Genomic DNA, 26,160 nt, shown 5'->3' on the forward strand with positions numbered 1-26,160 from the left:
TGCTACAATCACTTAGTTACACCTATTCTATTCTACTAGCTCATTTTCATACTTCGATGTGAGACTTATATTTTCTTTATTTCCTTTTAACTTGGGTGAATTATTTTATTTAAACCTTATATCATGTTTTCAATTTTCAATATAAGCATACACATTTAATCTTTGTTCTTTAAATTATTTATCTATAATTTTTTTTCAAACTTTATATTTTAATTTAGTTTTAATAAGCCTCACCTCATCGTTTGTTATTTTTTATACATAATAAATGCGTGCTTTTAAAAATTAAACAAGTTTAGAATAATGTTGATAATCTAATTGAGTTGAGCTTCTTTGTCAGACTATATATAGAAAAAGACAACTTCTCAGTCTTTTGCTTTTCAATTTTATTTGTCCACAAACCTTGTAATATTTTATAAAATTCCAATTCATATGCAAAGGTTAACCAATAAAATTAAAAACACATTAAATTAATTATAACCGATTCAATCATAGTGCAATCATTGACCATTGAACCAATACTTATCTAGTTGAAGGACTAGCTAGTTCCAATATAAAAACCTTGGGAAATAGTAATAATAAGAAGAACATTTTTCCATTAGAAGAAGTGCTTATAGTCAAGGAAAAAGGAATAAAAAGTGGTAATTTACTTACAATTACGATAGTTTAGGTTGGTACCAGGTCATTTCGAATCTTTAGACAGTTCCAGGGCTTTCTTTGTTTTTTTTTATCCAAATGCAATTTTATTCATTACTATCCCAATATTAGTACACACACATTTAAAAAGAGTCCTAATCACTTGATTGGCCAAAAACTGAAACCGGCCAAAGAGAAATGAGTATTGGAAAAAAAAAACAAAAAACAAAAACACACACACACACACACACACAGAGCAACGATCAAACGGCTCCATCACACAAAACTCCCGGAGAACAGACAAGTATGAAACAGAGGCTACGAAAGGAGAGAAGTTACTGATGAAGTGAGGACCGATGGGCATTAGATGTGTACATCTGCAAAAGTTGTAAAGCATCGTCTTCAAAAGGAAATGTATCAAAAGTTGCATAAAGTATTATTAGAGCACATAAACAAATTAAGGCTGGGTTCACAAAGTATTATTAGAACACATAAACAATGAGTAGACTAACAAAAGAGAGAGAAACATAGCACTACCCATTCTATGTTTCCCAGATATGGTGATAGAAAAGAGACAAAGAAACTATCAAACAGAAGAAGAAAAGAATTAAGAAAACCAATAAACTCCAAGTTGGGCTTCACAAGGGACAAGAGAAGATCCAACTTAGAAGCTATGAATCAGGGACAGAGTAAAACAAAGGTAGATGAAAACGACAAAGGAGGAAAGAAAGGATGGAAGATTCGGCGAACGTGAGATATGTTAGTGGGTTTAATTTTCATATATAAAAAATCAGCTGATAGTTTCATTTGTATTTCTGAGTCAATACACACGGATCCTCAAAGTCTTTCGAATCTGTGCTTTACTTCACGATGAAGCTGTTGGGAAGAAAAAGCTTGCTTTGCTAGGTTTGTTCCGCCTGGTGGGCCTCCAAGGAAAGCGATAATTGATATAATTTTGATGTAGAAGCATGTGCTATTTGAAGTTATTATTTGTAGGACTAAAGAATGCTGAATATTTACTGCAGGGTTAAGGATTAAGTTGAAAAAATATTTTAAAAACAAACGACCACGATATCTTTTATTAATTATTATCAATAATGTTGCTTGTTATTTCACTAATTCGCTAGTAAAACTTATTGATGATACCCTCTACACATTCAATTATAGTGACATGTTAAAATCCTAACTTTACTAATTAATTCAACGATGCAACTTGTTAAAATCATAGAGTATTATAGTGGTTTCATTTTAAAATATATTTTCAATTAAGTCACTTGGTCTTGCAGCAAGCTTTTAGAATTATTTGACCCTGATTTTATATATATGTCCCATCAATATTGCTATAATGAAATTGTCCTTCAAAAATTATGTTAAAAGACACGATGATTTACAAGCATTCATTCAACACAAAGAAGCTGAAGCTTAGAAAACCACTTTGAGAAATAGAAAATAAATTGAAAGCGAACTAAACTGAAATCCTAATTTATTTGGATGCCCTGCTCCTCCTGCATACAATTTGCCACTTAAAAAACTTGGTCTCGTAGCGGAAATCTTAAGCACCATCCTCATACTTCTTGTAATTGGCTCGGTTCTTCACGAAGCTGGCAAGTTCAGAGTCATGGGAAGCTCCTCCCTTGATTGTATAGTACTCCTTCCACCAAAGCTACTTTTCTCCAAGAAAATCTCTGGTGAAACTGCATACTTCTTTAGCAACCCATAAACATACTTCTCAAACTTATCCAAGCTATTCACCGCCTCTTGCTTCTCTGTTGCATTGGACGCTACAGCCTTAAGTTTTTGAGACGAAATGAGAGCCTCTTCGACTTGTGCCCAAAAGCAAGAATCCAACGTCAATACAGATTGTACGTTCTGCCTATTTTCCAGCTCGTTACTTCCAGGTTTCTTCTTGTCATTTTCCATCCACTTCTCTAGCAGTTTATAATGATCTGATCTTCCTTGTTTTATGTAATCTCTTTTTCCCTCCTTGTAGTAACAAGCAATGTCTAATGGTTCCACCGTTCTCCTGTAATTAGTCCCAGCATAGAGCCATCGGGTACGAAAAGCTGCACCTTCTTTCTGGGGCTGCTTCTCTACCTCTTCCACCATCTGTTCCCAATATAGGTTGAGTTGCTTCCTGTACTTGATAACATCCTGGTCAGGCTCAACATACTGCATCTTAGAACAGTCGTAATACCCTATTTCCTTCTTCTTCGAAACCTTCTTGTACCACTCCAAATGGGCCATAATTATTTTCATGTCATCCAACTTCTTGTTTGGGACAAACCGTTTCCTCTAACCCAGAGTCTTTTGCACTTCCTTCAGTTCTACCAAATTCCCCAGGATAATTTCCTAACACATCAATTTCAAAAACCAGGTTATATCATCCAATCCTCATTCATTTTCAGTTTTTAACACAGTGATTGTATTCATTTTAGATTGAACAAATATGAATTTGAGGTACCTACTGCAATTGTGGAAATCCCAGAGCACATAACTGCAAACTGAGGCATGCCTTGAGTTGATTAGAATTAGTGATACTGTTGGGAACACCAAAGTCTTTGATTGACTTGTGCTTGAGATTCTCCACAACATTTCTATAATCATGAATTTGCAATCTTGGATTCAGCTGACTCGTGCCCTTTTGAATCTTCAGAATATAATCGTGGTTCTCAAAACAAGCAGAGCCATGATCAGAACAGAAGAGGAATAATCCAAAAGATCTGTACTCATCAGAAATTGGAGAGGCAAGACATGGTTCCTTGAGAGCGATCACATTTAGTAAGCAAGAGTTCAAATAAGAACTTTGAGATGAATATTGTTGAAGCTTTTGGTCTCCAAGAAGTGGTAATGCAGAGTGGACGTTTATGTTTCTTTTCCGGATCCATCTTTTCTAACAGCAATAAAGTGAAAAGAGAAGCAATAGATCCCCCAACAGCATGTCCAGTAACAATCAGTGATTTTTCGAGATTGATCTGCATTAATAATACAAACAATATAGAAAAATCATATTTAATAATACATACGTATATAATCATAGATACTGAGGGATGGGCCAGAATGTTTAAGTAAGGCGGGCCGATTACAAACAATATACGTATATGTAATTAATAATACATAAATACTTCAACAAATTCATATTGAATTTTATAAAAAAATTATATAACAAAAATAAATATGTACTTTCATTTTTAAAATCTTGTTCATTGATTTTTCATGAAATAAAAATCATCAATAAATAAGAATTAGATTTTTCAACCTCTACAAAATTTGACATAGTTCATTTATATTAGTCAAGTTCTAAAAATAAGGATATTTGGACATACCAAGCTCATGATACTATAATTTATGTTACAATCAAATTTTTTTCTTAGTTAGAAAAATTTGAAAAGTAAAATTCCCTAACAGGATTGCAAATATTCTGAATAGTGAATGATTTAAATGCATTCTTAGAATCTAAAAATGTTTTCAATTTAAAAAGCTTTATTGCTTACTTACCACAGTAAATCTTATGTCTAGTGTATATTTTATTGGAAAGAAAAAAAATTCTTTTTCCAAATATCATTGTATATTTAGTAATTAATTAATTTGTTTTTTCCTTTGATAGCATAAGGAGTAGAGTTGCCCAATAAGAGAGATTTTTTTCCCCCAATATATGGAAGAGCAATGGTAGATATTTCCTAACTAAATTGCTACATATATAAAGATTGAAATTCAAACTTTTAACTATTTATTTAAGTGATGAAACCATTCAGCTGTACCAATCACACTAACTTTTGTTGTCAGGTAAAATTAAATTTTATCAGTAATAAATATGGACAAATATATTTTAAGGGTAAAAACGTATAACTCATTTTACAAAGGAAAAAAAAAATAAAAGGAAAATTAGAGAGTGGCTCACCTGGTTTCCTTGTGTCCGCCGTTCAGCCCACAGCTAGCTATATGGATCTCACTTGGTTTCAATTTTTTTAAACAGAAGTCACCCTTATTAAAAGTAAATAAAAGGACCAAGGAATTAAAAATTCCCTGGGCCCATAGACAAACACAAACTTAAAACAGAAATACAAGATGAACTAGAAAACAAATCAGAACAACGATTTTGCTCTAGTTCAATCGTCTAACAAGCAAATCAATATGCTTATACAAAAAGACGTCAAATTGCTCAAAAAAAAAAAAAAAACTCATAATAACTTCTCTTGGATCCGCGGGTTATAAAAAAAGACAAAGAAGAAGTACGTACCTTGGATTTTAGTTGACCAAGCTCAGTTCGGTATTCATTGAACAGGGTAAATTTAGATTGATTAAGGGAGAAGTTGGGGTTGGCTTTGGAACAGATAAATTTGAAGGGATTGTCATTCATGTCGATCGAAAAAGGAAGCAAAGCAGATTGAACATGATTTTGGGTTGTCCCAAACGCTATAATTATAATTGTCAAACATGATTCTTCGCTAACTTTTTCGCAAAACAGATTCTGGTCTGAATGTGATTCTGCATCCAGATCTGAGATAAGCTTACATGAAGAAGTGAGAAGGTCAGAGCTGGCCACGAAAGATGCCAACTCTAATCCACAGCTAAATCTGCAATCGAAAGAACAAGCATTTCAGATAAAGAAATATAGTAAGAAGCAGAAGAGTTTATCCCTAAGGTAAAAGGAATATTAATAGAAAGTTGAGAATTCACATACAATTTAGATTGATTCTGGGTCATATTGAATCCTCAAACTGTTCTAGAGAAACTCAAAAGTGATGATGAGATTTAGTGGGTATCTGATAGTTATATACATAGTAGGGTTTCATATATAATTATCAAGTGATGTTTACATAGGAAATTCACTGGAAACCCCCGCACCCCAAAGAGTAAAGTCAATACGCGGGATCAAAGTCTTCGATTTTTTTTTTCTTTTCTGTTTTTTTTTTAAATCAGAAATAAGCAATCGATAACGTTAACGTACGTCTCTCGTCTAAGAATAATGAATCGATCTCCGCATTGAAGGCCGGAAAAGGTAAGACATAGCAGAGATTCCTGTCGAGGTAGGGCCGTTTGTTAATGGAGGAAGGAAAAGGCGAGGAAAGAAGTAAAGAGATGGGAGAAAAAGGAGAAAAAACTTGCTTGGGGCAGTAATGACAAGGAAGAAGAAGTCCCCGAAGCTCTCTTACACTCTTTTGATGATAGCGAATCTGAAGGGAAGATGGGAAGGGGATGATATGTGGATTTTTTTTTTGTTTTAATTTTTTTAAAAATATCAAGTGACAATCACTTGAAAATTAAAATAAACTAATGATTAACTTTGGTGATTGAGTAATATTATATTTTTTTAAAAAAAAGTTAAGGTGATATTGTTTCAAAAAAATATTTAAAATACAAAGCGTCTCTCGTAAAAAAATTTTCATGACACTTATCTCTTTTAATCCTATCATTTATTTTTTATTCTATATATAAAAAAAGAAATTAAAAATTTAATTTTTTAAATATCTTTTGAATGGTTTTATTTAATTTTAATTTTTTTAAAATAATTCATCAGAAAATTTTGTTAATAATTTAAATGATACTTTTCTAAATTACTTCATATAATTTGGAGTTATATTTAATTTTTTAAAAATATTTTTTAGTAGTGACAAATAATACAATCAAAAGAAATTGTATGAATTATTTTATTTTTTAAATTATTTTTATAAAATATTTTTGACGATGATAAAAAATTAATTTTTGGTGATAAATGTTAAAAATTATTGCCATAAATCTACTTTTAATAATGATAATTAAAAGTTATCATCAAAAATCCTGTTTTGGTGGTGACATTGAGTCCAATTTTTGTGATGACTTTTGATTATCATTATTAAAATTAAATTTTTAGTCTGATTTTTTTCACCGCACGTAAAAATTACTGTCAAAAAATCATATTTTTTTTATAGTTCTAGTTGCAGCAAGACTTTTTTGTCCACCCAAATGTTATTTGGGAGAATTTTAATTAAGGATCATAAAAGAGACATATTTATTAATTGGTCCAAAAAAATTTAAAATTTTACTATAAGATTTTTGGACTAAATTGAATTAAAATGGGTGACTGAAAAGACTAAAATGTCTTTTTGAAAAAGAAAGAAAAAATAAATAATAATTGATGTTGGTAAATTAACATGTAAAGTTAGAGAATTAGCAACAAATGATTCTACATGTGGGACAAAGCAATTAAATTAATATGATTATTGATAAGTCATGTGATTTATAATTAATATTGATAAATTGAAAAAATAAAAGTTGGATAATTAACAATTGATATTAGCATGACTATTGAAAGGCGAAGTCGAGTAATTTATAATTGATATTGGTAAATTAACAACTGAAGTAAGAAAATTAACAATTAATACCGGTGCTTTTCAATCAAATTGAGTGAACAAGTCTTGTAAATGATTCACAAGTCAAGTTAAGTGGTTAACAAGTCATATTGACAAATTAACAAGTAAAATTATAAAATTAATAAGTAATATTCTTAAGATTATGGAATCACAAAATTAACTAATTAATTATGTAATAAGTAATGTTAAGTAATTAACAAGTGTAAGTAAGCAATTAACAAGTAAAGTTAGGTAGTAATCAAGTATTTGTTAATTTTATAAAAAGGCATTTCAGTCTTTTCCGCTATCAATTTTATTTCAATTTATTCCAGAAATCCTACACTGAAATTTTAGATTTTTTTAGGACCAACTGGTAAACATCTCTCTTTTATGATCCTTAGTTGAAATTCTCTTATGTTATATCATCCCTTATTCATATTAATTTCCACATTAACCACTTGCTTTTTATCATGCCTAAAGAAATTTGGAATAATACAACTCCCACATCCATGCAAATGTTTTGAAAATGATGGGTGATAGCGTAAAAAATTATAAAGTTCTTTGATGAAGGCAAAAAAGCATGACATGGAAATCAGGTCAATATGTTTAATTGAATCAATAAACTATTAAATTAATATTTTAATTAATTTGATCACAATTTAATTATAATTTTAATCATTAATTATTGATGTCAAACTCTCGACTTCATATCACCAACTTTGGTCACGCAGTTTGCATTTAATTCACAAATGTAAAATCTTTTTTTTTTTCAATTGAAATTAACAAGGAAGAGTGATAGATAAATTCTTCTAAAATAGATAAATGATAATTTGACCCTATAAAATTTGATAATAACAGTAAAATTTTAAAGGACTTCTTTGAAATTAAATTTATGTGTAAAATTACTTGAGTACCTTTTTACATTTTAGAAAATTGTAATTTTTCAAATCGTTTTAGTCATTAGTGAAATCAAACTTGCAAATATTTATATCAAAATTATATACTATAAAAAATTAATTGGAATTTGTTGATAGAAAGTTGTAATTTTCTAAATCATTTTAATTATTAGTGAAACCAAACATGCAAATACTTGTACTAAATTTATAAGCCACATAAAATTAGTTGGACTTTGTTGATTGAAGAAAATTACTAATAAAAAGTTGTAATTTCATAAATCGTTTTAGTTATTGATGGAGCCAAACTTGTGAATACTTATATCAAATATGTAAACCATGTAAAATTAGTTGTAGAGGGTACTAAAGTAATTGCACATAGAAATTTAATTTCAAAAAAGTCAATTGGGATCTGACTGTCATTAGCATATTTTGTGTAATCAAATTATTATTTTTCTATTTAAGAGGGATTAATATGTTATTCTCCCAATTAACAATCGATAATGTATCCTTTATTTCCTCATGCGTCGAACAATCTAACAATAATGAATCCTTGTCAGCACTTAAGATTGCAAAAGTAATAATAATTATTGTCAGATAGTTGAAAAGGAAGTTCCCTGTAAAATGTGGGGAAAAGTTCGACTTCCTTAGTCAATGGCCATGAAGCTGGAAAGTAGTCACGAAGTCTTTCAATTCGTTACCTTCCTTACTCTCTTTAATCTTTAATTAATTAGAGATAAAAAATTAACTTTTTGATTAAAAGGAAAATTGCATTAATCAAATTTCAAGATTACATGGTGAAGGAAAAGACTGAAAATAATCATAACGAAATTGACTTGCAGATAAAATAGAGAAGGAAATTTTTGAGAAAAAACAGTTACAGTAATAAATGTCCTCGCCAATTGATGATTGATGATAGTTCTTTGAGAATACGTGAGGGAAGATCAGATTCTTCCGACGGTTTTGAATGAATAAACTTGTGTGTTCGTTGATGGGTGAATCAATGTAGAAATAATCCAATAAAGAACTACTCTAAAAGCTACAAGAGTTTGTGGGTTGCGGATTTCGTTGTTGGAGTGACAAATCTACTTGAAAACTCAAGATGGATGACACTCGGAGTTGTTAGCAATAGCTGGTGAAATCATAACCTGAGCTGTATTCAAGAATATTGTTCTTAAGAGCTATTCCGCCACATCGGGTTGATCGCGTGGCAACTTCCCAAAATTAAACAAACTCTTTTTACTAAAAAAAAGGGACATAAAATAACAGAAATTCATTGAATATACTCACGTAACTACATAATGAACTAGTATGATAGAAGAGGAGAGAAAGGCCAACAGTATCGAGGCTCTCATTAAACCTGTGGCAAGCACATTATTTTTTATAGGCAAATCTCATAATAATGGACAACAAAACCACCTTAATCACAGTTAAAAATGGTTTCAAATAATATTATTTAAATTATATGTTATAAAATAATAAATAGTCTTAAATAATAATTAATATTATTAATTTATAATAATTCTTTTTGAAATACTCAAAAATATTTATAATATCTAACAATCCCCCACATATTTTAAAAGGAAGGAATATTTTTGTAAAACTATCTTATACAAATAATTTTGTATCTCCAAGAAATAGTTTCCAAAATTTTGAAAAATTGCTCAAAATTACGACTAACTTGTGTGCAATTGTATGTAAGAGCTTATTTCTCCTCTAAGCCCATTTATTAGCCCAAGTTCACATCTTAGTATCTATAAATTAAGGCCTTCATTCATTTGAGCAACATAGGACTTTTCTTTTTGACACAATTGTAAAAATCCTCCACATGTGTCAAAAGGACCACTATCATTTGAGTTATTCTCACAGAAGATAATCACTTCGAATTTTGTGTCTTTCAACTTGAACTAAACCTAGACCAATAAAACTTAACACACAAAAAAGTCGGTGTAACTTTGTTATTGAACCAACAGATCTTGGTCGTGTGCTAGAGATCTTATTAGTCAAATTATACCCTCACGTACAATTTTTGTTGTTAATGACAATTTTGCATATTATAGGCCATGCGCGTGCCTGATTTTAACAAATGCTCTAAAGATTTCACCATGATCTCATAGGAGTAGCCCCACTCCACATTCTTATTGGTGTTTTCATTAAGTGTATCTGCAATGAATACACCATCCATAAGGACTATGAAAAACATTAAGAGTTTTCACTCAACCTCTGATTAATGCATTTTAGCACTTTCTCAAGCTATAGGAAGGGACAAAAAATTTGGTGACTAACAACTGACTTGTTCTTACCCATTGAACCTTCTTCATAGGATCTCCAATCACAAAGGTTGGATTGCCATCACTATTAATTTCAAATAGGCTTAAGTCTCATTCCCCTCGATATTTTAATAATTAAAATCATCCTCAGGGGCTAGTTAACAAATCCGTCAGATTTTTATTTGATCTCACATAATCAATTGAGATAACTTCCTCTTTTAGCATGCTTAATTATATTTCAAATGATATCTATATATGCCATTGTTCTCTTTACAATGACTATTGCCATTTACCAATCACAAATCATCGACATGGCTTGCGTCGGTTTTACTCATAGTAGAATATTCACTAAGAAGTTTCTCAACTACTTAGCCTCATTATTAGCCAACTTCAGAGTAATAAACTCTGGCTCAAATAATATTTTATTTGGCTACAAATGAATTTTTCCTCATCTTAATATAAAATTTAGTTAACATCATTGTATTATTTTAATACAATGGGAATCCATTATATATGATACCAACATTTATGGTATTCCTCAAACACTCATTTGTCTCATCCTCTTATGAAATTATACTTGATATGCTCAATATCCACAAAATATATATCATGGGATTAACATGAATTAATGCAACAAGCTCTCAAAAATTTGTTAATACATACATAGATTGAGCAATAAGATCATCTCATTTTCATTTTTTTTATCATGTTTGCATCATAGAAATGTTTATCGACACTAAGTGTCAAATTTACACCAAAATAATTGCTAAGGAAATTTTTCACAACTTAGCCTCCAATTTCAGGGTAATAAACTCTATGATCTTATTATCATATTTGTTTTCAACACCACTAAGGGTGGATAATCACTAGTGGCTCTTCTCACATTAACATATGTGTATTTTATACACCAAGGATTCATTATTCACAATCTCATAATTTAAAAAAATATTCTATTTATTTCATGGGATCATAACACATATAAACAAATCATTATTCATAAAAATGAATATTGATGCCAAGATAATTAAATAGGTCACATGCCTATTTTAAAATACATTTATTTACACCATATAAATGATGAAGTTTGTACCACCACCGTAAACTTTGCCCCTCATGCAAATAACAGCCTCCTCATAATTAATTCTTCCCTCTAAATCAAAACACAAACCATATCTTGGCATTTGTAAAGTGAGATTAATTATTTAGTATAACACACATTTTCTTTTGCAATAGTTTTTGCAGGATATCCCACCCTTTTAAATATATTTCAATAACATGAAAAATATTTTGTACCTAATTAATAATTATTCTAATTAAATTAAAATTCCACCATATAATATCTTCCCATTCTAATTAAATTAGAATTTCTCGTAATTTAAACTCACCATGCATAAACCCATGCACATAGCCCCCATATTTTGGATATTAAAACTTGTGAATGAATTAAAACATTTTTAGGCAACATCCATATAAAGCAGCACAATTGTGCAAGCAAACACCATGTGATTTCTCATAACAATAAATTTACTACACACAAGCACCAAAACGTTTATGCTTTAAATAAAACATCATTAAGTGTTGGACATTATTGTGTAACCACTTTACAATAATTCATTCACTTTTAAAATACAACAAACAACACATTAATGTCTAAATAACCGAATGGTATCATAACTAGGGAATCATATATAATCCCCATTTATAAATAATATTCACTAAATTACAAATATTTAATTTACAAAAAAAATGTCTCCCATCAATTGGCATATACTGAATATAATACCATAGAAAATTGCAACATCTACCAATTTATGTAAATAAAACATCAAGCTTTAATCCTAACCTTTCAGACAACTAACATGCGCATGGTTTAAATATAATCAATTCTTATCATCGATTAGGTGCCAAACGACAAATACTAGCATTAATTTTTCAAACTCCAAATAGTGTTTTTGGCCAACAATCACTTAAAGTTTAAAGTATATACGTTGAGACTTAATCTATTAATATTTTCTATTTTATTAGCCTCAATATTTATAAAATTGAAAGCTTATTATGCCTCTTTATAAACAATCCATAACACCCAAAAATTATTAAGGAACCATGAATGCCAAAAGAGAATCAAAATTGGCACTTAGACAGGTCATGATTATTGATAACTCCTTACGAGACGTCCAACATCCTTCGTTGCTAAAAACTTTGAATGCATTCATGATACACCTAACACTTGGATATAATGAGAAAACTATACATATGTACGTGAGGTCTAAATCACATCAATATTATTGAACTCAGAAACCATCCTGAACTAGGTGCAGTGAAAAGCTAACAAGGAAGAAACATGCATTGACGACAAGAGCAACAAGGAGAAACAGCAAAAACGAAAGCTAGAAACAAGCAAAAGTAAGAAAATCATCTTAATGATTATTTATTTTTATTTTATTTAACTCCACCATCAGATTTGAACACACCCCAAGACTTTTCTATTTAATCATCATATTTCTCATAATAAAATAAGAAATACAGTTGAGAATATAGCTTGTCTCATTTCAGCAGATCTTCTCCTTATTTCAGCGATTTTTAGTTGAGAGTGTTTGCCATATATCAAATGCATGGCACAAGGTTGAAGTGAATCTGGTTATCGGGTAGCCTAAAAACAGACTTGCAATTATAATAATCATGGATGGCCTCGACTGCATGCCCCGCACCAAAGCATTAGATCCACTGGCCCTTATACCATCATTGTATCCACTCACACCAAGACCTATATGAACCAGGTGTTTGTGGGTTGAGCATTTGTACTGTTCCCTCATTTCCATTGTTGCTAAAAAATAGCTTTTAAGATTGTTGACAATAGCTAGTGAAATCATAGCTTAAGTCGTGTCCAAGGACATTATCCTTAAGAACTATTTTGCCACACCGAGTTGATCATGCGGCAGCTCTCCAGGATTAAACAGACTCTACCTACTAAAAGTAGGGACATAAAACAATAAAAATTTACAAAATATACTCAGGTAACTGCATAATGAACTAGTATAATAGAAGAGGAGAGAAAGGTCGAGAGTATCAAGGCTCTCATTGAACTTGTGGCAAGCATTGCCTTTTATAGGCAGATTTCATAATATTGAGCAATAAAACCACCTTAATCACAATTAAAAAATGATTTTAAATAATAATGTTTTTTAGATTATATGTTATAAAATAATAAATAGACTTAAATACTAATTAATATTATTAATTTATAGTAATTTCTTTTGAAATACTCAAAAATATTTATAATATCCAACAGGAGTCACTCAAGTCAAACAAAATTACTATTAAGTTATTATATTAATCGATTATAGCAAGAAAAATCTCAGATAAAATTTATAACTCAAAAATTATGTAATAAAACTACTCTAATCAGCAATAGTAATTAAATCATAAAATTTAAAGGTTGAGAGAAGAAGATAAAATTAAAATAAAGCTAAAATAAAATTTTTTTCTGAATATCAATGACTCTGATTAAAGTTTAGGATCATAGTTTGTAACTGATCACACTAAAAAAAAAAATTAACCCTTCATAAAATTAAAAATTGAACAACACCGCACATTAAAATGGGAAGCCATTAAAAAGATGAAGAGCGATCGCCCGCATGTGTGCCTCTGCCATTCACTCCTTGTTTCTTTTCTCGTAAAAGTCATGCGTCCTCCGGTGTTTTCTTTATATACATAAAAAGTGATGCGTTCCGGTACTGCTGCGTCTCTCTTTCTTTCTTTTCTAATAAAACTTAATAATTTATTAAAAAGATAAAATTATTTTAAATAATTTTAATTAAAAACTACACTAAAAAACTCAAAACAAATATAAACAAAGTTTTAAATATTTAATTCTTAATTTGATCTTCTAACATGCCCATATTCTTCTTATCTAAAATATTCTCTATCAATCTTTTTTCAAATTGAATCTACAAAATCTGCACAAATAAACTAAAATTAAATAGCAACTGTGCAAAATATTAAAGATATTATTTATATTTTTAAATCATAAATTAGATAGTTAAAATTTCAAAATTAAAGATTGGCTAATAAAATTAAATAATATCCAATTAAACTCAATTAGCCTCAAATAAATATTTAAAAGTCTAAATTAAAAGAATAAAAATATATAAAATTATCATTTATCAATTCCTCCACACTTAGATTTTTACACTCTTGGGCAAAACTTAAATTCCAAAATTCAAGAAAAGAAATGTAGAAGCAACAAAGAATAAGAAACAATCTTAGCTTTTCAACACTTTAATGCTCAAATCAATCTCTCTTATATTCAAAATAACAAGTATCATGGCAATTTCATTTAGTAAGAATAAATCAAGCACTAGCTCCTCACAAAGGTCAGGTGTTTAACTCTCAACTCTCAAGTATATATAGGTAAGTGTTTCACTCAAGTTTCCCTCTCAAAACCTCACTACTATAGGCTTGTTTATCATCTAGGTCTCCCCTATCTATGTTATATGCAATGCAAGAATCAAAAGGACTTTATTTTAGGTTGTAATGGGGTTTAGGTAAAGGTATGGTATAGGAAAATGAAGGCTAATAAGTTTTAAAAAAATGAAAAGCATATTTGAAACGAAACATATAGAATGAAAGAAACAAAATAAATTGATTTGAGTTTATTTTTCTCCATTTGTTTTGTTTTTCTTTCCTTTACTTCATGCACCTTTTTATTTTTTTCTATATTTTTTTTTCAAAATAACCCAAATCTCTCTTCAAGCATATTCATTCATTCCAATAAATATTATGATACACTTTTTATTACCTAAAGTGAGGTGAGAAAATTGAAGGAAAAAGATTTTTATGGGTTATGTTTTCAGTTAGTTAAAATTTTAAAGAAAAGATTTAGGCTCAAAGGGGCTAACAAAGAATAAATTGCATGAGATGGCTATTTGGCTAAGTAGGTTAAAAGAAAAACAAAATGCCTAAATCATATTCATGTAAAGCATATGCAATTATAGTCTCAATTAAGAATCAAGACAAGTTCTAGAATGAGAGTAGTGATAGAAAAATACACACAAGAAGATAATTATATTAGGTCCAAATCCTCACAAGCTAAAGACTATCATGTTAATCCATTGAAACCAAATTCATTGCCACTTAACTTGAATTTCAAATATAAGATCAATTACTTATCATGCTCAAATACATCCAAACTAAAATTATCTTAAATTTGCAACTTCACACAAATTAGTTTTTTATTTTTCAAGAAAACAAGAACAAAAATAAAAAATAAAAACAAAAAAAATAGAAAAATAAAACAGCAAAAACCTCCCCCTACACTTAAAATCTATAGTGTCCTCAATGTAGAACATAGTCCAAAAGATGTTTAGGAAAATATAAATTAAAAGTGAAGAGAAGGGATACAACCTGATCGATTAAGCGCTATCTTAGAGGGAAAACTCCTCCACAATGTGTGGCTTGAATCCATCATGAAAATGCTTTAACCAGTGCCCATTGACTTTAAACTTTGCTCCAGTAGACTGTGCCATAATCTCTACTCCACCATAAGAAAACACTTTAGTAGCTATAAAAAAACCTTCCCATTTAAAATGAAGTTTTCTTGACATAAGTTTCAATATGGCATTATAGAGCAACACTTTTTGCCCCACTTTAAACTCTTTTCTAACTATCAACTTATCATAAATCAACTTGGTCTTTTCCTTATAGATTCTTGAATTTTCATATGCTTCCAAGAAAAATTCTTCAAGCTCTTACAATTGATATTTTCTTTGAGCTCCTACTTTAGTCAAATCCATGTTGCATTGCTTCACTGCCCAATAAGCTTTATACTCAATCTCCACAGGTAAGTGACAACCTTTCCCAAAAATAAGTCAATAAGGAGACATTCCTATCAGAGTCTTGTAAGTAGTTTTGTATGCCCATAATGCATCATCAAGTCTCTTACTTTAGTCCTTTTTATTGGGTTGCACTGTCTTCTCAAAAATCTGCTTTATCTCTCAGTTAGAAACTTCAACTTACCCATTATTTTGGGGGTAATAAGGGGTAGCCATCTTATGCACAACCCCATACTTACTCAACAAACTCTGCATACGTCACTGATAATAGCCTTTAGAATACTAAACCTATAAAAGATATGTGACCTAATAAAATCTACAACAACAGCAAAGTCATTAGTTCTTGTGGTTTTGGCTTCTACCCACTTAGAAACATAATCAATAGTTAGTAAAATGTAAGAAAATCCAAATGAAATAGGAAAAAGGCTCCATGAAATCAATACCCCACACATCAAATATTTTACAAAAAAGTAAAGATTGTTGGGGCATCTCATTTCTATGAGACATATTTCCTACATGCTGACATCTAGCACAATGCTTACAAAATGTATATGTATTACGGAATAGAGTAGGCCAATACAATCCATAATCAAGAACTTTTCTAGCAGTGTGTTGTGGACTAAAGTATCCTCCACAAGCAAGTGTGTGACAAAAAATGGATTCAAACTTAGTGTCAGAAATACATCTCCTAATAATCTGGTCACTACATATGTGCCAAAGGTATGAATCATCTCAAATGTAATATCTAGCTTCCCTCTTAAACTTATCTAATTGATGTTTCTTTAAATGCACAGGCAATGTAGAGGCATCTATGTAATTAACTAAGTCAGCAATACTAAGGAGTAACATCATGCATAGCATACAAGCATTCATCAGGAAAATTACCATTAATAGGAATAGAAGGAACCATAGGAGATTCAATATGACTCAAATGGCTTGCAATAGAATTCTTAGCTCTACTCTTATCCTTTGTCTCTAAGTTGAACTCCTGAAGCAAGAGCATCCATATGACCAATCGTGGCTTTGCATCTGGCTTCCTTAAGAGATACTTCAATGTTGCATGATCAAAAAACACAACAACTTTTGCATTTAAAAGATATGATCTAAACTTATCTAATGCAAAAGTAATAGCTAAAAGCTCCTTTTTAGTGGTAGTGTCATTGGCTTGGGCCGCATCTAAAGTTCTTGAAGCATAAGCTATGACATGTAATTTCTTATCAACTCTTTGTGAAAGCAATGCACCAAAAGCATAATTAGAAGCATCACATAACAATTGAAAAAGTAAATCCTAATTTAGCAGTTGAATGATTGGCGGAGTGGTCAATCTCTTCTTTAACTCATCAAATGCTTGCTCACAAGCATTATCAAATTTGAATTTCACATCTTTCTACAGCAATCTTGAGAGTGGCAAGGTTATCTTGCTAAAATCTTGTATGAACCTCTTGTAGAATCCTACATCTCTAAGGAAAGAACAGACCTCTCTAACATTAATAGGATAAGGTAAAGAAGTTATCACATTTACCTTAGCCTTGTCAACTTTTATCCCCCTCTTAGAAACAACATGACCCAATGCTATACTTTGTCTAACCATGAAATGACATTTTTTAAAGTTTATTACAAGATTTTTTCACAATACATCATTCAAGTATTTTATCTAAATTCATTAGACATTCATTAAGTGAATCCCGATATACAATGAAACCATCCATAAAAACCCTTATGCAATTATCTAGCAAATCTACAAAGTACTTATCATGCATCTTTGGAATGTGGCTTGGGTATTGCATAATCCAAATGGCATCCAATGTTGTATACTCTTGATCCTCCGGAGCTATGCAAATCTAAAAATATCTTGAAAAATCATCTAGAAAACAATAGTGAGATTTGCCTGCTAATTTCTCTAACATTTGATTAATAAAAGGTATAGGGAAGTGATCCTTCCTGGTTGCATCATTTAACTTCCTATAGTCGATGCTCATCCTCCCGCTATTTTGCACTCTCATAGAAATCAACTCGTTCTGTTCATTCTTTACAATTGTGATCCCGCTCTTCTTTGGCACTACCTATACTAGACTCACCCATTGGCTATCAGAAATAGGACAAATGATACCTGTAGAAAGAAGTTTTGTCACCTCCTTTTTTATCACATCAAGGATATTTATAAATAATAATATTTAAATTATTTAATCTTGAAATACTTAATATTTTAATAAGATTTTATTAAAACAAATATAATATTTTTAATTACTTACCTATGTTTTCAGGATTGATGATCCGATAATCACTCAGTAGCTAGTCAAAGTGATCAGTCAAAATAATGTTTCTATATTTTATATGAGTAAGAAATAATATTAGTTTATTAAAATTTATTTATTATTTAATGAATATAATTAGTATTAATTTTTGTAAAAGGTCATTTTTTGTAATTGTGTTGGTCAAGTAATGATCAAGTTTACATATATTTAACTATGGGTGATATTGTTTTATTTTTTTTTTTAGAAAAAATATAACTTTGAATTCCTTCACTTTGCGAGCGTTTTGCTATAAGTCTTTGCACTTTTTTCAGTGTTTTAGGTCTTCATACTTTTTCTTTTGATATTTTAGGTCCCTCCAAGGTTGCTATACTTTATTTATTTAGGAATCTAAAACACCAAAAAATAAAAGTGTAAGGACTTATAATATTAAAAAAGTATAGGGACCTATAGCAAAATGCGAACAAAGTGTAAGGATTTAAAGTTATGATTTTTCTATTTTTTAACATGTAAACAGTAATATTGCACCATCTTGACTTGAAAGCGCTCCACCGCCGTTAATATTAAAATCTCTAGTGATAGAATTTGCAATTTCAAAAAAAAAAAGTCAATTCAACCCTGCACATTACTTAATATTAAAATCTCTAGGGCCAGAATTTGCAATTAAAAAAGAAAAAGCAATTCAACCCTACACATTGTGGCGCGGTTCTGTGCCCCTATTTTATTCTTTTACCAAAGTATCTTTACAACCTGTATTCGTGAGATTAATCCTTTAAAAAATTTGAAATGCCATACTAATTTGTTAAAATTTTAATTTTATTGATTAATTCAATGATGCTACTTGTTAAAACTATAAAAGGTATCATGGTCATTTGATTATGAAACATAATTTTCAATTAAGTTTCTTGGTATTGTAGTGAGTTTTCATAATTCTTTTATCCTCATTTGATATAATGTCCTATCGATGGTGTTAACATGAAATTCTCCCACAAAAATCATGTTAAAAGATATGATAATTTACAAGCATCCATTCAACATAAAGAAGCCAAACCTCCAAAATCTCTTAGAGAAATAGAACACAAATCGAATGCGAACTAAACTGAAATCCTAATTCATTTGGAAGTCCTACTCCTGCGTACAATTGCCCTTAAAAACCTTGGTCTTTTAGCGGAAATCATAAGCACCATCCTCATACTTCTTATAGTTGGCTCGGTTCTTCATGAAGCTGGCAAGTTCAGAGTCATGGGAAGCTCCTCCCTTGATTGTATAGTACTCCTTCCACCAACGCATGAAGCTACTTTTCTCCAAGAAAATCTCTGGTGAAACTGCATACTTCTTTAGCAACCCATAAACATACTTCTCAAACTTATCCAAACTATTCACCGCCTCTTGCTTCTCTGTTGCATTGGATGCTACAGCCTTAAGTTTTTGAGACGAAATGAGAGCCTCTTCGACATGTGCCCAAAAGCAAGAATCCAAAGTCAATATAGATCGTACGTTCTGCCTATTTTCCAACTCATTACTACCAGGTTCCTTCTTGTCACTTTCCATCCACTTCTCTAGCAGCTTATAATGCTCAGATCTTCCTTGTTTTATGTAGTCTCTTCCTCCCTCCTTGTAGTAACAAGCAATGTCTAATGGTTCCACCATTCTCCTGTAATTAGTACCAGCATAGAGCCATCGGGTACGAAAAGCTGCACCTTCTTTTTGGGGCTGTTTCTCTACCTCTTCCACCATCTGTTCCCAGTATAGGTTGAGTTGCTTCCTGAAGTTGATAACATGGTGGTCAGGTTCATCATACTGCATCTTAGAACAGTCGTAATAACCTATTCCCTTCTCCTTCGAAACCTTCTTGTACCACTCCAAATAGGCCATATTTATTTTCATGTTATCCAACTTCTTGTTTGGGATAAACCTTTTCTTCTTATCCAGAGTCACATGCAGTTCTTTCATCAAATTCTCCAGGTTAATTGCCTGACACAAATCAATTTCAAAAACCAGGTTATATCAAATCCTCATTCAGTTTGTTTCAGTTTTTAACATTTGAATTCATTTTAGATTGAACAAATATGAATTTGAGGTACCTGCTGCAATTGTGGAAATCCCAGAGCCCAAAACTGCAAACTGATGCATGCCTTGAATTCATCAGAATGAGGGATACTGTTGGGAATTACACCAGGCTCTTTGCAAATTGCCTTGTGATTAAGATTCCACACAATATGTTCATAATCATGAATTTGCAGTCCTTGATTCAGCTGACTCGTGCCCTTTTGAATCTTCAGAATAGAATCAGGGTTCTCAAAACAAGCAGAGCCATGATCAGAACAGAAGAGGAATATTCCAAAGGATCTGTAGTCATCAGAAATTGGGGAGGCAAGACATGGGTCCTTGAGAGAGATCACATGTAGAAAGCAAGAGTTCAAATAAGAACTTTGAGATAAAGCTTGTTGAAGCTTTTGGTCTCCAAGAAGTGGAGAACCAAAGGTGATGCAGAGTGGACGTTTATGTTTCTTTTCCGGATCCATCTTTTCTAACAGCAATAAAGTGAAAAGAGAAGCAATAGATCCCCCAACAGCATGTCCAGTAACAATCACTGGTTTTTCGAGATTGATCTGCATTAATAATACAAACAATATAGAAAAATCATATTTAATAATACATACGTATATAATCATAGATACTGAGGGATGGGCCAGAATGTTTAAGTAAGGCGGGCCGATTAGAAACAATATACGTAGACATAATTAATAATACATAAATACTTCAACAAATTCATATTGAATTTTATAAAAAATATATAACTAAAATAAATATGTACTTTCATTTTTAAAGTCTTGTTCATTGATTTTTCATGAAATAAAAATCATCAATAAATAAGAATTAGATTTTTCAACCTCTACAAAAATTTGACATAGTTCATTTGTATTAGTCAAGTTCTGAAAATAAGGATATTTGGACACATCAAGCTCATAATACTATAATTTATGTTACAATCAAATTTTTCTCTTGGTTAGAAAAATTTGAAAAGTGAAATTTTTTAACAAAATTGCAAATGTTTCTAGTATTAAATGATTTCAATGCATTCTTAGAATCTAAAAATGTTTTCAATTTAAAAAGCTTTATTGCTTACTTGACACAGTAAATCTTATGTCTATATCTATTTTATTGGAAAGAAAAAAATATTCTTTTTCCAAATATCATTGTATGTTTAGTAACTAATTAAAGCTTTTTTTTCCCCTTTGATAGCATAAGGAGTAGAGTCATCCAACAATAGAGATTTTTTTCTCCTAATATATGGAAAAGGAATGGTAGACATCTCTCAATTAAATTACTACATATATAAAGATTGATATTCAAACATTTAAGTTTTTAAGAGCTTTTGGCTTTACCGGTCACGCTAACTTTTGTTGGTAGGTAAAATTAAATTTTGTTAGTACTAAATATAGCCAAATATATTTCTGGGGTAAAAAACATGTAACTCATTTCACAAAGAAAAAAATAAAAAGAAAATTAGAGAGTGGCTCCCCTGGTTTCCTTGTGTCCGCCACTGAGCCCACACCTAACATATGAATGTCACTTGGTTTCAATTTTTTTTTTTTATTAAACAGAAGTCATCCTTATTAAAAGGAAATAAAAGGACCAAGGAATTAAAAATTCCCTGGGCCCAAAGACAAAGACAAACACAAACTTGAAACCGAAGTACAAGATGAACTAGAAAACAAATCAGAACAACGATTTTGCTCTAGTTCAATCGTCTAGCAAGCAAATCAATATGCTTATACAAAAAGACGTCAAATTGCTTTTGAAAAAAAGTTCATAATAACTCCTCTTGCATCTCCAGGTTATAAAAAGAGATAAAGAAGAAGTACGTACCTCTGATTCTGATTTTAGTTGATCAAGCTGGGTTCGGCATTCATTGAACAGGGAAAATACAGACCGATTAAGAGAGACATTGGGGTTGGGTTTGGAACAGATAAATTTGAAGGGATTGTCGTCCTTGTCGATCGAATGAAGCAAATCATATTGAACATGATTTTGGGTTGACCCAAACGCTATAATTGTCAAACCTGATTCGCTATCTATTTTCCAGAACAGATTCTGGCCTGAATGGGTTTCTGCGTACAGGTCTGAGATAAGCTTACATGAAGAAGTGAGAAGGTCAGAGCTGGCCACGAAAGATGCCAACTCTAATCCACAGCTAAATCTGCAATCGAAAGAACAAGCAAAGCATTTCAGACAAAGAAATAGTAAGAAGCAGAAAAGTTATCCTTAAGGTAAAAGGAATATTAATAAAAAAGTTGAAAATTCACTTACAGTTTAGATTGCTTCTGGGTCATCTTCAATCCTCAAACTGTTCAAGAAAAACTCAAAAGTGATGATGAGATTCAGTGGGTATCTGATAGTGCAAACATAGGAGGGTTTCATATATAATTATCAACTGATAGTTACTTAGGAAATTCACAGGAAACCCCCGCGCCTCAGAGTCAAGTCAATACGCGGGTCTCAAAGTCTTCATTTTTTTTTTTTTGTTTTCTAAATCAGAGATAAGCAATCGATAACGTCTCTCGGTCGTCTAAGAATAATGAATCTGTCCCCATCTAAGGCTGGCGAAGGCAATACATAGCAGAGGTTTCTGTTGGATGAGGTAGGCCCGTTTGGTAATGGAGGAAGGAAAAGGCAAGGAAAGAAGTAAAGAGATGGGAGAAAAAGGCAAAAAAGAATTAAAAACTTGTCTGGGCAGTAAATAAATTAGTTAGGAAAAATATAATTATTAATTTCAATAATTTTGTTATATTTTATTATCGATTCATGTACTTTTTTTTCAATGCAAGACCCTATAATTTTTTATATATACAATGTTAGTCTATTTATTTTTAAATATACTTAAAGTGATGATGTGTGATATAAACAATGTTAAATTAGGATTATTTGATATATTAGATAAAAGACTTAACTCATAATGGCTAGAAATTACTTTTTGATATTGACAAGTTTTGTTTCTGCAAGTCCAAAACAATCTTTATCAGATATCAATCATCTCTCTTTTTTTTTTTTTTTACCTACTGCTAATTCAAATGATCAACTCATTATGTTTTAAACATGTAAGCATCCTTATTAACGTTGTTAATTTAACACCATTATTAATGTCACATATTCATCCTAGGAGAATGACAAAAAGATCTCAAAAGAATCAATTAATTCAAGTAAAGTTTTAAGTGTCAAACTTCAATAAGGACCCTCTAAAGACATTAATCCCAATTAAAGATCATAAAATATTGAAATCTCAATTAAGGACTATGGTCGTTAATTGGAAAAAAATATATTTAACTTTACAAAATTGTCCTTCACTAAACACTAAAAGATATCAGCACATGCTTGTGTCTCAATTTGTTTTGGGCATGAAAAATCTACTCTCATATGTGGGAAAAATCTAAGCAAAAAATTGTAGTTTTTGATGGAGTGGATCGTCATCTAAGTCATCATCTTCTCCCCTTCTTGGTGATAGATAATTACGTTTATTGCTTCTTTTTCATCTTCTTCCCTCTCTTACGTAAAAAATCTAAAGTTTTACAGTTTTCCTCTTCTACATCTTTTATGTCTTCTCTTCTCTCTTAAGCAAAAGATAATTTTTGTATCTTTGTGAATGATATTTTACACCGTTTCTCTTTTATAGCTAAGAAAAAAAAAAGAGATCTTGTTCATGATTATATAGATTATATACACACACGCAATAAATAATTTTTGAGATAGATAGTGCTAAAAAAATTGAGTAAAAAAAAAGAAAGATGTAGCATGAATGCTAATTTTTTTCTGTTCTGTGATAAAAACTACACCGATGTTAAAAAATGTAACATGAATGCTAAATTATTGTAGTCATAGTTGGGATTATGAAAAGGATAGTTGTAAAGTGATAAATTATTAACAAATTTTATCTTGAAAAAAATTTCATGTAGAGCTAATTGTGGTATGTATATCATTATTTACCTTAGATAGTGCAACAATATTGTGCAAGAGAAATGATGCGATCATACTATGCCCCCATTAATTGACTTGCTCTAATTGTGTAGGAACAATTGAGTGAAATGAGCTTTGAACTATTATATTAGTTAGTGACTCATCCACACAATGGAATAACCTCACAAGTAATAATATCTATTTCAAATATTAGGCATGGAGGACCAAAAAGATTGAATGCATAGATTAGATAATTGTGATATAGACTTTCACAAGTTATGTTTTGGTTATATATATGATGTAAATTAAAACTTTATGTACTTAAGTATTTTCTGTGGCTCAATGTATATGATACGGCAATAATTCTAAGTATTTTTTTGCTAAATTTATAAGAAATTGGACAAGTCATTGGTGAATTATCTTGATTAATGTTAGTGAATTTCCAAGCAACATTAGTAAATTTTCAAGTCACATTTATGAATTTCAATTTGGACAAGTTATTTTTTGTTAAACAATCATATTTCAAGTGGGATTTCATGTTTTTATAAAATACAATATTAATATTCCTATACATTAACATTTGTGAATTTCAATTTGGACAAGTTATTTTTTGTTAAACAATCATATTTCAAGTGGGGTTTCATGTTTTTCATAAAATACAATATTAATATTCCTATACCACGTTAGTGAACTCCAAATGGAGTTGATTATACATTAACAAACATAAAATTTGACAAGTTATTGGTGAGTTATCTTGACTGACTTTAGTGAATCCCAAGCCATTTTAGTATATTCATAACTGATATTAGAACTTTTCAAAGCTCAGTTTCTGAAATTGTGGGAAACAATCTATTCTCAAGTGGGGTTTCATATTTTCACAAGATACAATAGTAATATTCTCATGCCATATTAGTATATTCATAAATGACCTTGTAACATTCCAAAAGTTTCTCTGATACTAAGGAAAAATCTATTTTCAAGTAGGGTCCATGTTTTCTCAAGTTACAATAATAATTTTCCATTCTACGTTAGTGATTTCAGTAGTCTTATGTTATTACAGCAGTTACACTTGCACATAATTAAACTTAAAATAGACATCAGCATTACATTATACTGATTTCAATACATATACACTATATTTGCATCTCTTTTTTCATATAAAATATCCCATATACCTAAATGATACTTGTGTAGTTTGCTTCCCAAAAATAAAATAAACTGCAAACTTATTTACATGACTTGTCACCACTATAAGTATAAAAAATATGGTGTGCATGTCTGTACAAAAAGTCATTCAACAACAAAACACACTAAATAAATAAAAACCAAATAAATTTCAATTTCAAATCAATTAATATGCATATGGTTTTCACCCTCTTTCAATCCCTATATTTATTATTGGATTGAGATTTTTATATCTATTCTTGGTATGTCTAGCCTAATTACATCTTGAGCAATGGTACACCTTCTTGTTTTGAAACTGTGACTTTCATCACTTGGTGTGTGGTCGTCTTGGGAGAAGTACAGTTTGTGGTGGTTCTGAAAAGGTATTGTCTTCATAATCTTCATAATGTAGCTCGGTCAACTAAAACAAATCAATGGTTTCCACCGAAATTATCATGAAGCTATAAATTTTTCTTGTGCACAGATGCTTTTATAAATATAATTGCATTGTCAAATTGGACTTTTGTCCAACACCCATCAATAAAGTTGAAGCTATAACCTTCTTGTTTTGAAACTATATTTTTGTATTGAACATGGGAAAAAGGGTGATATACCTTCAAGCTCTTACTTAGAGGGAGATTTTGGCGGCAACTACGGTAAGAAATCTTCCATCTTGCATTCAAAATTACTCACAAATTAATACATCTTTTGTTGAAATACTTCCCATATAGGAAATAAATATGAAACAACTAGGAGCAATATATAAATTTATTACTTTACAACTATCCTTCTTGTAATCCCAACTACAACAACAACAATTCAACATCTATGTT

General features: G+C 30.6%; 2 protein-coding genes and 1 pseudogene across 2 annotated transcripts; all 3 read right to left on the reverse strand.

The window, feature by feature from the left end:
* Window positions 1-1,970: 1,970 nt before the first annotated feature.
* On the reverse strand, window positions 1,971-5,497 carry LOC129303352 (senescence-associated carboxylesterase 101-like; annotated as a pseudogene).
* On the reverse strand, window positions 3,095-5,337 carry LOC129302681 (senescence-associated carboxylesterase 101-like). The gene is made up of 3 exons (XM_054941584.1): window positions 5,315-5,337; window positions 4,871-5,207; window positions 3,095-3,523 (listed from the first exon to the last, which is right to left on the reverse strand). The coding sequence occupies exons 1-3, from the start codon at window positions 5,335-5,337 to the stop codon at window positions 3,095-3,097; spliced, it is 789 nt and encodes a 262-aa protein (XP_054797559.1).
* Window positions 5,498-19,189: 13,692 nt separating the features above from the next.
* Window positions 19,190-22,680, reverse strand: LOC129303353 (senescence-associated carboxylesterase 101-like). Its single transcript, XM_054942627.1, has 4 exons — window positions 22,523-22,680; window positions 22,082-22,412; window positions 20,293-20,820; window positions 19,190-20,182 (listed from the first exon to the last, which is right to left on the reverse strand). The coding sequence occupies exons 1-4, from the start codon at window positions 22,543-22,545 to the stop codon at window positions 19,373-19,375; spliced, it is 1,692 nt and encodes a 563-aa protein (XP_054798602.1). The 5' UTR covers window positions 22,546-22,680; the 3' UTR covers window positions 19,190-19,372.
* Window positions 22,681-26,160: the final 3,480 nt, after the last annotated feature.

This window comes from Prosopis cineraria, unplaced genomic scaffold (assembly GCF_029017545.1).
Source record: "Prosopis cineraria cultivar Desert tree isolate PC_DT_omini unplaced genomic scaffold, ASM2901754v1 PC2, whole genome shotgun sequence".
Classification (NCBI taxonomy): Eukaryota; Viridiplantae; Streptophyta; class Magnoliopsida; order Fabales; family Fabaceae; genus Prosopis; species Prosopis cineraria.

What these genes read in the sequence shown, in the direction of transcription:
- LOC129303353 (XM_054942627.1), bottom strand. Translation starts at nt 22,545, where the DNA reads ATGACCCAGAAGCAATCTAAACT. An exon ending in ACCCAGAAGCAATCTAAACT is followed by an intron (nt 22,413 to 22,522) that starts GTAAGTGAATTT and finishes TTTCGATTGCAG; the next exon opens with ATTTAGCTGTGGATTAGAGT. An exon ending in AACTAAAATCAGAATCAGAG is followed by an intron (nt 20,821 to 22,081) that starts GTACGTACTTCT and finishes TTATTAATGCAG; the next exon opens with ATCAATCTCGAAAAACCAGT.
- LOC129302681 (XM_054941584.1), bottom strand. Translation starts at nt 5,337, where the DNA reads ATGACCCAGAATCAATCTAAATT. An exon ending in ACCCAGAATCAATCTAAATT is followed by an intron (nt 5,208 to 5,314) that starts GTATGTGAATTC and finishes TTTCGATTGCAG; the next exon opens with ATTTAGCTGTGGATTAGAGT. An exon ending in TTGGTCAACTAAAATCCAAG is followed by an intron (nt 3,524 to 4,870) that starts GTACGTACTTCT and finishes TATTGCTGTTAG; the next exon opens with AAAAGATGGATCCGGAAAAG.